Source organism: Antechinus flavipes, chromosome 3 (assembly GCF_016432865.1).
Source record: "Antechinus flavipes isolate AdamAnt ecotype Samford, QLD, Australia chromosome 3, AdamAnt_v2, whole genome shotgun sequence".
NCBI classification, from domain to species: Eukaryota; Metazoa; Chordata; class Mammalia; order Dasyuromorphia; family Dasyuridae; genus Antechinus; species Antechinus flavipes.
In genome coordinates, this window is record NC_067400.1 from 243293366 (window position 1) to 243308191 (window position 14826).

The 14826-nt window shown below is 32.5% G+C and overlaps 1 protein-coding gene across 2 annotated transcripts in view; it reads right to left on the reverse strand.

Annotated features, from left to right (window-relative positions):
- GET1 (guided entry of tail-anchored proteins factor 1) overlaps positions 1-14826 on the reverse strand; it is a 79627-nt gene that overhangs the window by 53483 nt on the left and 11318 nt on the right. The window contains exons 3-5 of one of the 2 annotated variants that reach the window (XM_051984775.1): positions 14009-14076; positions 8226-8340; positions 3114-3998 (exon numbers count right to left, since the gene is read on the reverse strand). In XM_051984775.1, coding sequence (XP_051840735.1) covers positions 3925-3998; positions 8226-8340; positions 14009-14076 — 257 coding nt within the window. In that variant the 3' untranslated portion in view covers positions 3114-3924. Of the gene's footprint in view, positions 1-3113; positions 3999-8225; positions 8341-14008; positions 14077-14826 lie in introns of those variants that run through there. The other variant, XM_051984776.1, reaches the window with a different exon arrangement.

Below are 14826 nucleotides of genomic sequence, written 5' to 3' on the forward strand. Positions count from 1 at the left end.
GTGTGCATCAATCTGCATTCAGACACAATCAGTTCTTTTCCTGGGCATGGAAAGCATTTTTCATCCTAAATCCTTCAAAGTAGCCTTGGATCGTTATATTTCTGAGAATGGCAAAGTTATTCACAGCTGATCATCCCATAACTTTGCTGTTGCTATTGCTTGTAAAGAGAACATTTTACTTTACATGAACTCATGGAGGACTTTTCAGGTTTTTCTGCTCATCATTTCTTATAGAACAATATCATTCTATCATAATCATATGCAATTTATTCAGCCATTTCCCCAATTAATAAGCATCCCCTCAATTTTCAATTCTTTGCCATGAGAAAAGAACTGCTATAAATATTTTTGTACATTTCCTTTTTTTAATCTCTTTTGGGATATATGCCTAGTAGTGGTATTATTAGAACAAAGGATATGCATGATTTTTATAGCCCTTTGGCCATACTTCCAAATTGCTTTACAGAATGGCTGAATCACTTAACAATTCCACCAACAATGCATTAATGTCTCATTTTCCCATTTTACAGTGGATCAACTCTTCACGAAAGCTAAGTGAATAGAGCACTAGATTTGGAAAATAAATGTCTATTGAAACAAAGATATGAAGGAGGATTTAGTAGTAAATTAAGAACAGAGAGCTTAATTGAAATAGGCAATAAGGTACGCACACACTGCCCATCACCCTCCTCAATAAAATAACTTCAAACACCTAATGAGAGTTCTAAGTTCTGAGAAGTTCTGATTTCTCTTACACACACTTGCATATGACTAAATAAATCACTTAAAAGTCTCTTGGCATTAGTTTTCTCATCTGTAAAATGAAGATAATAATAGCATCTACCTCATAAAGCATTGTGATCAAATAATATATGTAATTTGCAAACTTTAAAAATCAAAAATTTATCATCTTGTGGAGAAAACAAGAAAGTCTTCTAGTACACTGAATGGTTTCCCAGTGGAAAGCACTTAAGAAAATAAGGACAACATTAAAAGATGCAAAGGTATTCATGGGTTGGCATATGTATCACTGGAAGAAACATCCAGAGAGAGAAAATCATGCATTCATTTAAGTAAATATTTGAGAAAAAAATTGGTTGGATCTGTGCCAGAGGAAGGAAAAATCCCAATAATGCTAAAAAGGATATAGTGAGGTATAACTTATGGACTTTGTTCAATACTGATCCTCCTTGATTCTCAGAACTATTACTTTCTTCTAGATATTTAGACTCCTAAGTTTTTGTGACACTGCTCTCTCCTGGTTCTTCTATCAAACAGCTTCTTCTCAGTTACCTTTGCCATGTCTTTGGATAAAAGTGTTTCAAGCTAAAACTGGCAGTCTCTTATATATCCTGTTATACATCTGCTATTTTTGCTATTTTGACTATGAGGATTTCATCAACTGATTGTTAAAATAACACTTCACATGTTAACTACTGAGGGGAAAACAATGCATCAATTCCCTTTTTAATATATCTCAAAATGTATCATACATCTCAAATTCAATATATACTTATTCATTGTCATTATTTCAAAATCCTCCTATCTTCCTTATACTTTCTAGGGCATAGTCATCTTCCCAATCACACAGGCTTGCAACCTCAATATTATCCTTGACTTCTCACTTTTATTAATCTATATATTCAATCCATTGCCAAATCTTGTTTTTAACTTCCCATCTTCTTTCCACTCATACAGTTACAACCATATTTCAGGCCTTCACCAATGGACTATTCCAATAACCTTCTAATTGCTATTTCTGCCTAATGTCTTTTTCCACCTAATCTCCCTTCAGATACAAAGGTGATTTTTCTAAAGCACAAATCTGATCATGTTATAGAACTTCCCCATCCCAATTCCTTTTGTCCCTCATCCTTTTCCTTACAATTAATGATCTCCAGTGGCTCTCTATTTCTTCCAGGATCAAAAACTGTAATGTTCTTCTCTAAATTATAATATTCTCTGGGAGTAGGTTTCTTAGGGGGCTTCTGGAGGCAGCCTTAGTTTCAATCCAGTGTAATCATACCAATGCAGCCAGGAGTTAAATCCAAATCCTTTATTGTCTCCTTCAAAATAGCCTGGTTAGATTTCTTAGAGGCCTATCACTCTCCTTGGTTCCAAGGGCTCTTGCTGCTAGTCCTTTGTCTCTTCCAGCCTCTGCCTCTAGTAACCTCTGAATCTCCAGTCAGCACAAAGGTGGAAGTTGTAATGAATCTGACTCCGCCTCCAAGAGTGGGCCTTTGGGCTTCTGACTTGTGAATCTCCTGGAACATGCTAAATTAGATAATTATTGTCTCTCTCAATTCCAGTGACCTAGCACCTTTTAAGAATTCTAACAAAATACAATCAACTCCCTCTGGCATTTAAAGCTCCCAATAATGAGGCCCCTCTCTATGTTTCTGGCCTCATATTTTGTTCCCCTCCAAACACTATACAATCTAATTATACCAGACTACTTGAAAATGACACACTAGCTCCCATTCTCTATCTATGCCTTTGCACTACCTGTCCCTCATACCTGGAATGCCCTGGACTTTTATCTTGTTTTACCTTCCCTGGCTTCTAGCAAGACTCAGCTCAAATTCCACCTTCTACAGGGCACTTTTTTCTGGTTATCTCAACTATTATTATTCCCTTTTCGGATTATCTCTCATCTAACCTGTATGTGTGTACCTAGTTTTATGTTGTCCCCTCCACATGAGCATGGAGTTATATCTCTTTCAAATGAATGAGATCCTTTAATGCAGGGATTGTTTTTGCTTTCTTTTATATTCTCAGTACTTATCATAGTTCCTGATTCATGGTAAGCACTTAATAAAAATGTTTTGACTGGCAATCTAAAATTAAAAGCATTCTAGTAATGTAAAATGAATTTAAATGTTCAGATCATCTGGGTTCATATCCAATTCCAACATTTATTAACAAATTTTAACTTCCCTAAACCTTATTCTACTCACCTGTAAAATGAAGACAATAATATTTGTATTATATCATAGAGTTTTTGTAAGGAAAGTGCTCTGTGAACTATGTAACCCCACATAAAGGCAAGCTATATGCCTACAGTGATTTACCATAATGAACAAATGTTGGGGAAGTAAAAACTACTACAAACCTTTGAAAAAAGCTTTTTAGTTAACTATTAAGCCAATAACACAGGTTTAACACAATCTTGTTTTATAGACAGTTCAAATGGAATCTGATATAATAATTTAATCAGATTTCAATTAACTTTTTTTTAACAGAACAAGGCCATTTCATGAGCATAAATATTAAATTCAGTATAATATTAAGACAAATTTCATAAGTTTTACATACAAAAGCAGTTCATGCACAAAACATATAGCAAACATTTATAAAAAAATGAAAATCTAACTTTTTTTAACCTAGACTTATAGTTAATCTAGAGTTTAGCCTTAGAGAAAAGACAGATAAAGATTTAACACCAACAACTATCACAACATAAAGTGGAGTTTTGGCAATAACAAGAATGCTTTCAGTATTAGTGAATATATTTTGTAGAGCCAGACTAAAAAAAAATGTCATGTTTTAGTACTGGTGTTATTAAAATTATTTCCTTTAGCAAATCAGGATTTAAAACAACACTCTATAGTACTTTTATGGCAATTTTAAAACACCTAGTTTTCTGACAGTGCTTACTAAAAAAAAAAAATCCTAGATCATATTAAATATCTCATAAATGCCACCATTATTAAAGAAAACAAATTAGCATTGAACTTATGATATGTATGTATATTCAGATCAAAATGTTTCTGGTTCAATTATAACAATAATAAACATTTTTTTCTTAGCCTTGGTATACCTACGTTCCAGAAAAAGGTATATTGTAGAAAGAAAAACTTTAAACTAGATTCTTAATTCTGATAGTGGAAAAGTAATTTAAAGTCCTGGAGTTCATTCTTCTTTTCAGCTAAAAGGATGAAGCATGATAGCCACAACTTTATTACAAACGACAAGCCAACAAGTAATTCCGACACCACCTGAAAAATGATTAAAAAAAAAAAAATCTACATATAATAGGCTATCATTACTAAATTTATAACTAACTTAGAATAGACAAAATTTTCCAAAGAAAGAATTCATATTTTCTTATTCTCAAATCATTTGTTTGTTTTTATACAAGCAAAGGTCTATATTCCTAAATATAGTAAAAGACATTTCACAATTTGTTTTTGCACTTTTTAAATATCGAACTACTCTGCACATTACCATTTGAGAGACCTAAAAAACAATTATAAAAAACAATATGATGGAGGCAACTAGGTGGTGCAGTGAATAGAACACTAGCCCTGAAGTCACACATCCTAGCTGTGTCCCTGAGCAAGTCACTTAACCCCAATTGCCTCCAAATTTTTTTTTTGTTTTTGTTTTTGTTTGTTTTTTGATCAATTGCCTCAGCAAAAAACAAACAAAAACAAAAACAAAAAACCCAATATGATAATTAAGTTCAAAATCTATCTCTGACCAACACTATAATTATTTCCAAAACTCCAAATAAGCCACTTAATCTTTCAGTGTCCCAAGCCCTAATCTATAAAACTATAGATTGAAGAACATCTGCCTATCTTCACATGTAAAGGGAGTTTTCCTTATTAAAAAAAAAAAAAAAAGTACCTTTCTCAAAAAAAATTATAAGTCTGGATCATATATTTGTGGGTATTCATTTATTTACTTTTGGAATGGAAATATATGCATACACACATATATGCACAAATGCACACATACATATATGTGTTTATATGTCTTATGTCTAACATAAAATCACTACCAAAAAGTGTTGTTATTCTGGATTGTTCAGGAAAACCTTCAACTAAAATAACTTGGTTCATGTGTAGAGGGCTGAAACTCTGAAAATGTGTACTTGAATCTGAGACAGCATAGTACTTAAGGCTAATTATCTATTCAATGTGAGATAATGGTTCTATATACATATATTTAGATGAGATGGTGATGTGATGGTTCTCCTCACAATTAGTGCTTGCTGAATGTGTGGTGGTGAGGTTATCATAGGCAAGGACTGTTAGGCTGAGGGAGAGAGGTCAGAGTTGCTCTGTCCAGGACAAGCTGGAGAGAAACTTCAAGCTCCAGACTACAGAATACAAGATTCATCTTTGGCAAGCCATGTGGCAGCTTGCCTACCTTCTTCAATTCTCCTCCTAAAGACCAAGGATTTTGACTGATCCTGACTGACCGATCCTGAGGCCCTCCAGAGAGCTAGTTATAGTTATGCACAAATGCAAACTGATGCATTAAGAACAGAAAAGAAACAATTAAATTGGGGGGAAAAATCTTCATAATTTTCTCTAACAAAGGTCTCATTTCTAAGACATATAAGGTATTGATTCAAAATATTTATATAACAGGGACCATTCTCCAACTACCAAATGATCAAAGGATATGAAAAGAAAACCAAGCTACCTACAACCATAGGAAAAAAAATGCTCTAAATTAATGGCAATTAAATAACTGCTCCAAATCAATGACAATTAAATAATTGCAAATTAAAGCAACTCTGAGGTTTCACCTCATAACCATCAAATTGACAAGAATGATCATAAAATGGAAAATTACAAAGAATGGAGAGGCTATCGGGAGAAAAATACATTAATGCAATTGCTGGAACTATAAACTGGTCCAGTTATTCTAGAAACCAAATTGCAACCATCCCTCCAAAGTTACTAAACTATGGATATACCCTTTAATTCAGTAATATCTTGATCAGTCTTATACCACCAAAGAGATTAAAGAAAGAGGAAAAGGACTCATATGAATGAAAATATTTCCAGTGGCTTTTTTGTAGCAGCAAAGAAAAAAAAAAACTAACAATTGACAAATGACTGCACAAATTACCACATGTGAATATAAGGGAATACTACTGTGCCATAAGAAATTATGGAAGGGAAAATTTCAGAGAAATGTGAAAATGTATGAAATGATGCAGAGTTAAGTAAGGAGACTCTGCAGGACAATTTATACAATAACAACAATATTGTATAATCAAGTAACTCGGAAATAATTAAGAATACTGATACAATGATCAACTATGATTCTAGAGAATCACAAATGAAGAAATACTACATGCTTCCTGAGAGATGATGGGCTTAGGATGCAAAATAAGATGTATGTATATATTTAGATATAGCTATTTAAAATTTTGTTTTAATGGGCTATACATATTATTCATAAGATGTCTTACTCACAACCCCAGGAGGGGCTGACCTAGGGGAAAAAATATAATTCAGATATAATTCTCTTAACAGAAATTTTTGTTTATAAAAATATCTGAGCCAAATTTCTCTTCTCCTATGTACATGTATATTAAAATTTACACTACTTACACTAGTATATATTTTCATTAATTTTCACCACAGAACATATTTTTAAAAATTTTTGTTTTTAGTTTCTATTTCTCTCCCTCCCTCCTGAACCTTATTAAGAAGGCAAGAAATATAATATCCATTACACATATAAGATTGTGAAAAACATATTTCCACATGTTAAGAAAAGGGGGTGAAGCAAGAAAAATAAGCAAAATGAAAGAAAATAATTGAGTGTATTTGAAATTGTCAGAGATATGTATGATCAAAGTAGCAAAGTCTTTCACAGTTGATTGCTGTTACAATATTGCTGTTATAACGTACAATGTAGTCCTGGTTCTGCTCACTTCACTTTCAGCTCATACAAGTCTTCCTAGGTTTTTCTGAAACTAACACTTAGCAAAATTGTATTCATATTCATATATTCAACTTGTTCAGCTCTACATCAATTGATAAACATTACTTCAGTTTCCAATTTTCTGTCACCACAAAAAAAAGAGCTATTTTTGTATGTATAAGTCCTTTTCTTTTAGTTTAGGTTACAGTCCTAGTAATAATGTTGCTGGATTAAACAGTAGGCATAAGTTTAATATCTTTTGGATATAATTCCAAAATGCTTTCCAGAATGATTAGTCTAGTTTACAGCTTCACCAGTGTATATATTTTCCCACATCCCCTTTAAAAATTTTCATTTTCTGCTCTAAATCACTATTGAATAGAAAAATGCAAAATAAAATAACCATGAGGTACCATTTCATAGTTCTGACTAAGATGTCAGGAAAAAAAATACTGATCAATGTTGGAAGGGAAGAAGAAAACTGGGACAATAATACATTTTTTGGTGGTTGTGAACTAATCTAATCATTCTGGAGAGAAATTTTGAACTATGCCCAAAGGTCTATAAAACTATGCATATCCTTTAATCCAGATGCCTTATTGCTGGATCTGTATCCCACAGAGATCATAGAAAGGGGAAAGAACCCATATGTTCAAAAATGTTTTTAACAGCCCTTTTTATAGTGGGTAGGAACTGAAAAATAAGTAGATATCAATCAATTCGGGAATGGCTGAATAAATTATGGTTTAAAATATAATAAAATATTTTTACTTTATAAATTTTTTTTCATTTTCCTTAAATGTCATAGAGGTATAAGATAAATCAAAATTGAAATAACTGGGAGGTACTAATTATTAGTGATTTTGAGCATTGTTTTTATATGAATAATGATAGTTTTGATTTCTTCAACTGAAAACTGTCTATTCATATCCACTAGACATTTGTCAATTGGGAAATAGCTCTTATATTTATATAATTGGTTTAATTATATAAATAGTATACATGTATTTAATTATATGTTTGGTTTTAATTCCCTATGCATATAAGAAATGAGACCTTTTCTATCAGAGAAATTTGCTGTAAAGATTTCCCCAGCTTCCTACTTTCCTTCTAATTTTGTCTGCACTGTTTTTGTGTAAAACCTTTTAAACTAAAAGTAATCAAAATTATCCATTTTACTTCCTGTGATCCTCTTTATCTCTTATTTGATCACCAACTCTTCCCTTATACATACTTCTGACATGTAATTTTTCCATAATCCCTTAATTTGCTTATCATATCACCCATTTGTCAAAATCATGTATTCATTTTGATCTTTTCTAGATGTATAATGTGAGATGTTGGTATATGCCTGTTTTCTCCCAGATTGAATAAAAACTACTGGAAAATTAGAAAACAATGTGAGTTCTTGCCCCAATAACTTGGATTTGGGGATTTATCACACACTAGATTACTGCAATCACTTATTTCTGTATACTGTGCAGTTAATCTATTCTACTGATCAATAACTTTATTCTTTATCAAATATCAAATTGTTTGCCAAAGGGTCTTACCTGCTACTCCAGTAGGAAATGCCACTAACCGTTCTAATGGAGCTATCCATTTACTTGGTAGCACAGTCACAGGATCCGAATAATATTTCCAAATAAGTGAAATCATTAATAAAGCCTAGGGAAAAAAATTCTGGTAAGTGAAATACAGCATTAATATAAGATTTATGGAAGAACAATAAGAAGTAACATATCAAAATCTATGGAATGCAGCAAAAGCCATAATCAAAAAAAAATCTGCATCTCCAAATGTTTACATCAATAGAGAAAGAACAGCTCAATTAACTGGAATGTGTAATTTTCAAAAAACTAGAAAAAGAACAAGTAAAAATCCCAACTAAGAATCAAATTGGAAATCTTAAAAATGAAAATTAAGATTAATAAAACTGAATTAAGAAAACTACTGAATATATCATTAAATTAGGACCAATAAGATAGATAAACCATTCATTAACATGATTTTTAAAAAGAAAGAAAACCAAATCAATAGTATTAAAAACAAAAAGGGTAAATATATCATGATTGAAGATGAAACCAAAACAATTATAAGAAACTATTTTGTCCAATTACACATACAACAAATGCTGAAAGGAATGTAGAAAAACTGGGACATCAACTCACTGTTAGAATTGTGAATTAACTTTTTAGAGAACAATCTGGAATTAAACTCAAAGATTTATAAAACTGTGTATAGTCTCTGACCCTGTAATTTTTAAATTTTATTAAATTTATTTTTATTATTAAATCTATTTTCCAGAGTTATCAGGGAAAAAGGAAAAGAACCTCTATGTTCTTAAACATTTAAAGCAGTTCTTTTTTGTGATAGCAAAGAATAGAAATTTGGGGGGTGCCCATCAATTGGAAAATGGCACAAGTTGTGGTTTTTGATTGTGATGAAATACTACTATGCTATAAGAAATAATGAGCTGCTTGATTTTAGAAAAACATGGAAAGACTTGCAAGTAATTTAAGGTGAGATGTACAGAATCAAGAAAACACTGTACATCCATAACAGCAATATTGTTCAAAGAATAACTTTGAATAATTAATTCATTTTGAATATTACAAATACTCAAATCAACTACTAAGGATCAATGAAGGAAGATGCTATCTACTTCTAGAGAAAAACTGATAAAAAGAAGTATGGATAATATAGTTTTACATAAACATTTATATATGTACATACATATATCATATATGTATACATATTTGTATAGACACATATATTTGTGTCTAACGTTAGCCTTCTCTAGGGTAGGATGAGGAAGGAGGAAAAAAACCAAAATTGGCATTAAAGAGAATAAAAGAAAACGTAGAAGGAAATACAGAAAAGTAGCACAGCTTTGAAACTATATAGATTATATAGGGGTTTTTTTAATAGTTTGAAATGGAAATATATAGTTTTATATTGAATCTTTTTTTATTTGTGCTATATACACAGAATGTCCTTTTTTTAGTCTCTTTGTATTTAAGTTCAAAATGAATTTTAAAAATTTTAAGGTTCATGAACAGGTTTTATAAGATTTTGAGTTCCAAATTTTTCTCCCTCTCTAATCATCAAGAAGGCAATCTCATACATGTGCAATCACATTAAATATCTTTCCTCATTAGTCATGTTGTGAAAGAAGAATCAGAACAAAAGGGAAAAACATGAGAAAGAAAAAAACAAAACAACAACAAATGAAAACAGTGCTTCAATCTGTATTCAGAATCCATAGTTTTTTCTCTGGATATAAATGGCATTTTCTATCTAGAGTCTTTTGGAATTGTTTTGGATCACTGTATTGCTGAGAAGAGTTAACATTTATCATAGCTGATCACATAATGTTACTGTAACTGTCATGAAGCCTTCTATGAAATATTTCCACTTAACTACATTACAAGCCAATCTCTGCAGGGATTACTGCCTATAACTGATGCATAACCAAAACAGCTAATGCCTCATTAACTCACTGTATTTGGTCTCGACTTTTTTTTTTTTTTTTAAATTGAGATAGAATACATTCTCTTTGAATTAGTTTGGAAACAAAGTCAAAAGCTCTTCCCCAACTCTTTTATCTTATATTTTCTACTGGTAAACTTTTTTAATAGTCTAACTCCCTGATCCATGGAACAGAAACTCAATTTATATGAACTTTATAAATCCTCTAAATATCTTCTTACCAGATTTGGTCCAATATCCTACCCTGTCACAGAGGTAGAAAGTCCACTGTATTACGCTATTCTGAAGATATGAAAGTATTTGTTGCTTTTAAGGGAATGCAAATTAAGGAAGATATGATCACTGCTCTCTGACCTACCTTCTTATTTTTATCCAAAAAAGTTTTCCTGATCCCTTAGGACTTAAAGTGATACTGGATGGTTTCTTTAATTGAAAGTACTCCTCCATACCCTTGAATTATGACCCAAAAGTGGTTTCAGACAATGGAATTGACAGATTCCCCTCAGTTTCCCCTCACTCTTGACTGAAAATAATTCTCCCTGACCTTGAAATATGATCTAAAAGTAAGCAATAGGCAAAATAGCTATAGGCAATGGAGTTGCTAAAAAGTGATAGGTTCATTTACTGTGATCCTCTGTAGTCTCTCTTTCTCACCAGTTTCCAAATCTGCTTAGCTAAGCATTTCTGGTTTGGGAGTTCACAAAGCTGCTGCTCATTCTCTCAATACCACCTAGCCCCACCATAGTTGTTTCATCCACATGGGCTCCAGGCCATCCTTTACTCTTGTATAACAGATCTCTCTTTTGTAACTCCTAAGCTGTCTTATGCTAGAATGTCTCATTCTGACCCTTTTATTGGCTCCTGCCACTGCAGAATATGTTTTGAGGCATTATTTTAAAGTTGTTTGAAGGGCTTAGCTAAGTGTTTTCTTTACTCTGTCATATTGTCTCTACTCCCAGAAGACTATCAATTGAAATTCTGAGTAAGAAGTGACACCTGAGGATATGCCTCATAGGAAACTAAGACTTTTTAAAAGGCAGATGTGAGGAAAGAATATATTCCAAGTCCCATCCATGGGGGAACATGTTGCACAAAAGCAGAAAACAGAGTGCTGAATTTAGAGAAAAATAGTCTGGTATAGGTGGAATGTATAATATGTAAAGGAAAAAAACATGAAATAATTCTGGAAAGGTATAATGGAATCAGAGAGTGAAAAGTTTTAAATCCAGAATAACGAGAGGGGCAGTTAGGTGATGCAGTGGATAGAGCACCAGTCCTAAAATCAGGAGAACCCGAGTTCAAATCTGGTCTCAGACACTTAACACTTCCTGGCTGTGTGAACCTGGGCACCTCACTTAACTCCAATTGCCTTAGCAAAAAAAATAAAAAGATACAGAATAAAGAGTTATTATATTTTTATATCATATTTTTAGAAATAATAGTGAGTCACTGAAGATTCTTGAGCAGAGGAGTGAAAACAGAACTAAGATTTATAAAGATTCATTAGCAACTGAATGGAAACTTGAATTGATGGGAAAAACTGGACCAGGGATATCAATTAGGAAGCTAGTACAATAGCCTAAGTGAGAAGTGATGAGGCACTGGAAAGAAAAAGAATGAAAACTAGATATGGCATGGAAGAAGAATTTACAAAAGTTAGAAATTAATAGATATAAAGGGTAAGGAAGAATTGTCAAAGATAATACTGATGTTGTGAACCTAAGCAACTGGAAAGTTAATGGTGTCCTCCATATAGGAGGTCCCAAAGATGTTTAAAGCTATTAAAAAGCTATTAAAACTTAAATTTCCCAGAATCTTTTGGAAAACACTGCATAAAAGAAGAAAGAGTAGTTTCAAAGGAGGGATGATTTTTAGGTTGGGTTTTTTTTTTTTTTTTCCCATAGAAGGGGTATTGGAATTTCTGAGAGGAAAAGATAGCATATTGCCTTAGATATGTCTGGTGAATAGTTGGTAATGAGGGGGTATAATACAGAAAAGAGAATAAAATAGTTTTTTTGTATGTTTGTAAAGACTTGGTAATTACCTGCATATAACTACCTGAACCCATAGGAGCTAATGAAAAATCACCAGAAGAATATGTGTAGAGAAAGAAGAGGGATCTAGTTCAAAGCCTAGAAAAGGGTGAAATATGGATAATGACAAGTAAGAGGAGAAACAGAAAAGTATGTCAGAAAAGCCAAAGGAGTAAGACAATCTAGGAAAAGGTAGACCAGTGATATCAAAAGCTGCAGAGGAGTCAAGGATGAAAACTGAGAAAAGAACAATGGATTCTGCAGTTGAAAAATCATCAGTAGTTTCAGTGGCAGTAGACTTTTCACTTGTCTAGTCACAGAGTCTATGCGGTTCATAGGACATACAGCCCATTTTTTCCTTCTACCTCAACTCTACCTAGGATAGCTGCCAGATGAAGATTCAAAGATTTCTAACCCAAAAGTAGAGAAGAAAATTTTCATTCAGTCAAAAACTCTTGCACAGACTTATCACAGGCTACGGAGCTACCTGCAAAGCAAGTTGTACTTCTACTAAACAATTTCCCTGACTTGCTTGTTCTGATGTGGCCGTTAGCCCGACTTTCCCACAAAGATTCCTCTGAGACTCGGGTCATTTTATGTTGATATTTCAGTTGTCAGAAGAGATTATTTTATTTTTTGTACTTGTGTTCCTGGCACAAATCAGATTCACCTGTCTTCTGGAGTCTCTCTAGATCTGGATCTGTGGAATTTCTACTCTAATTCTATATGTCTCCTTGGGTTGCTAGGTGGAGCAAGAAATAGAATGCAGGATCTGGAGTTAAAGAAGGCCTGAGTTTGAATCTTGCCTCAGACACTTACTAGCTACATGTACCTCAGTTTTCTCATCTGTAAAATGTGGATAATAATACTAGCATCTACCTCAAAGGATTATTAAGAAGATCAAACAATACACAGAAAAAACACAGATAAAATACTTTCTAAAGCTTACAGTACCATATCCTAGCTATCCCATTGTCTGAAATTCATTCCCTAGAAAACCACTAAAGCATTTCTATGACACTCTGCCACTGAGCTTCAGCTGTTATAGTCGCATCTTATCCTCATTTCACTAGTGACCAGATAGCTTTAAACACAAACATCACCTTTCCTGTGGCCAAGCAGACTAGCTCTGTTTCAAAGTCAACAGTTTGTATATATCATTATATATCAGACCAAACCATAAGATGCTATCTTATAGGATCAAAAATTTTGTGCTAGAAGACTGTAGAGATCATCTAACTCAATCTCTTCCTTTTACAAGATGAGTAGCCTGAGGCCAAAAGAGGTTAACTGACTCATAAAATTTATAAGTACTAGACCTAGAATTTGAATTCAGTCTCTGAATCTAGACTGAGCTCTACTGTACCATGTTTTCAATTCTGCTATCTAAATGAACTGACAAATCCTCAAATTTGATGAAGGCCTTGAGAGGTAGAGCAACTTGTCTAAAGTACACAGCTACTAAGTGGCAGGGACAGGACTCAAACCTATTGAAAACTCCAGATCTAATTGTCTTTATATTACATTCTATGTATAGTATATATGTGTATATGTCTGTGTATATATTTTCATCCTATATATCGATATCAGAGCAATATACCAGAAGTATCCTCAACATGGTAGCAAAGAAAAATGCACATAACTGTTAGGTATTTCCCAAATATTTCATAGAATGCATTATACTTTGCCCTCTATCCTGGAAGACAGAATATGAAATATAAAAATGAACAGATTTAATAACACATACATTCTTAATAATAGCACATAATAAGACTTCCAAAATTATAAAAAAAAAATCAAAGAAAGCTTACCTGCAATATATAAAAAACAATGTTTATGACCCATTTAATTTTGGCTAATTGAGCTGTTCGTGCTTTCACTGGAAGGAAAAAGACAGAATGAAAAGGACAATTTATATAGATGGAAATAAGTTTTCTTTTTTAAAAAGATTTACTATATAAGGATTTTAAAACTCTGAAGTGTTATTCTCAACCTTCCCTCCTTAATAATAAGTCTGGTATATTTCCACAACATGTGACTTTATAAATTTCCCTTTAATCTATAGACTCTAAATGAGATTCACTTCATAGTTGAAGACATTTATCTAATTTTATTTAATATTCTGATTAACTTTCCCATTTACAGGTAGAAAGGCAATTTGTTATAAGTTCATAGCAGAAAACTTTCCTAACGAAAGAGCTGACATAATACCTCACTCAGCCTCATGCCAACTAAACAAATTTGTACATGTCACCTTTATTTTGGTGGTAAAAATTCACCCTTGGCATCCTCCTGGAGGTATAATAAAAATCCCTAATAATCTATCATGAGACTTTCTGTCTGAAGTCATTTTATCCAGATTGATTCTATGCTAGAGTAAATATCCAAATAAACTCTGGGATAACTTATTCTTTAGTACTTGACAAGTAAGAGTACATTGTAACTATAAATACTGTTTCTAGTTGAATTATTTTCCTTTTTAAAATTTCTACTAGTACTAAAAAAGACTACCCAGGAAAAAATACTCATAATCATTCTAGAAATTTTCACATGAACTTTACATGAAATGAAAAACTTGTATTAAAAGTATCAATCTGAATTATCTGCAAGCACATTGCAAGTAATAAAT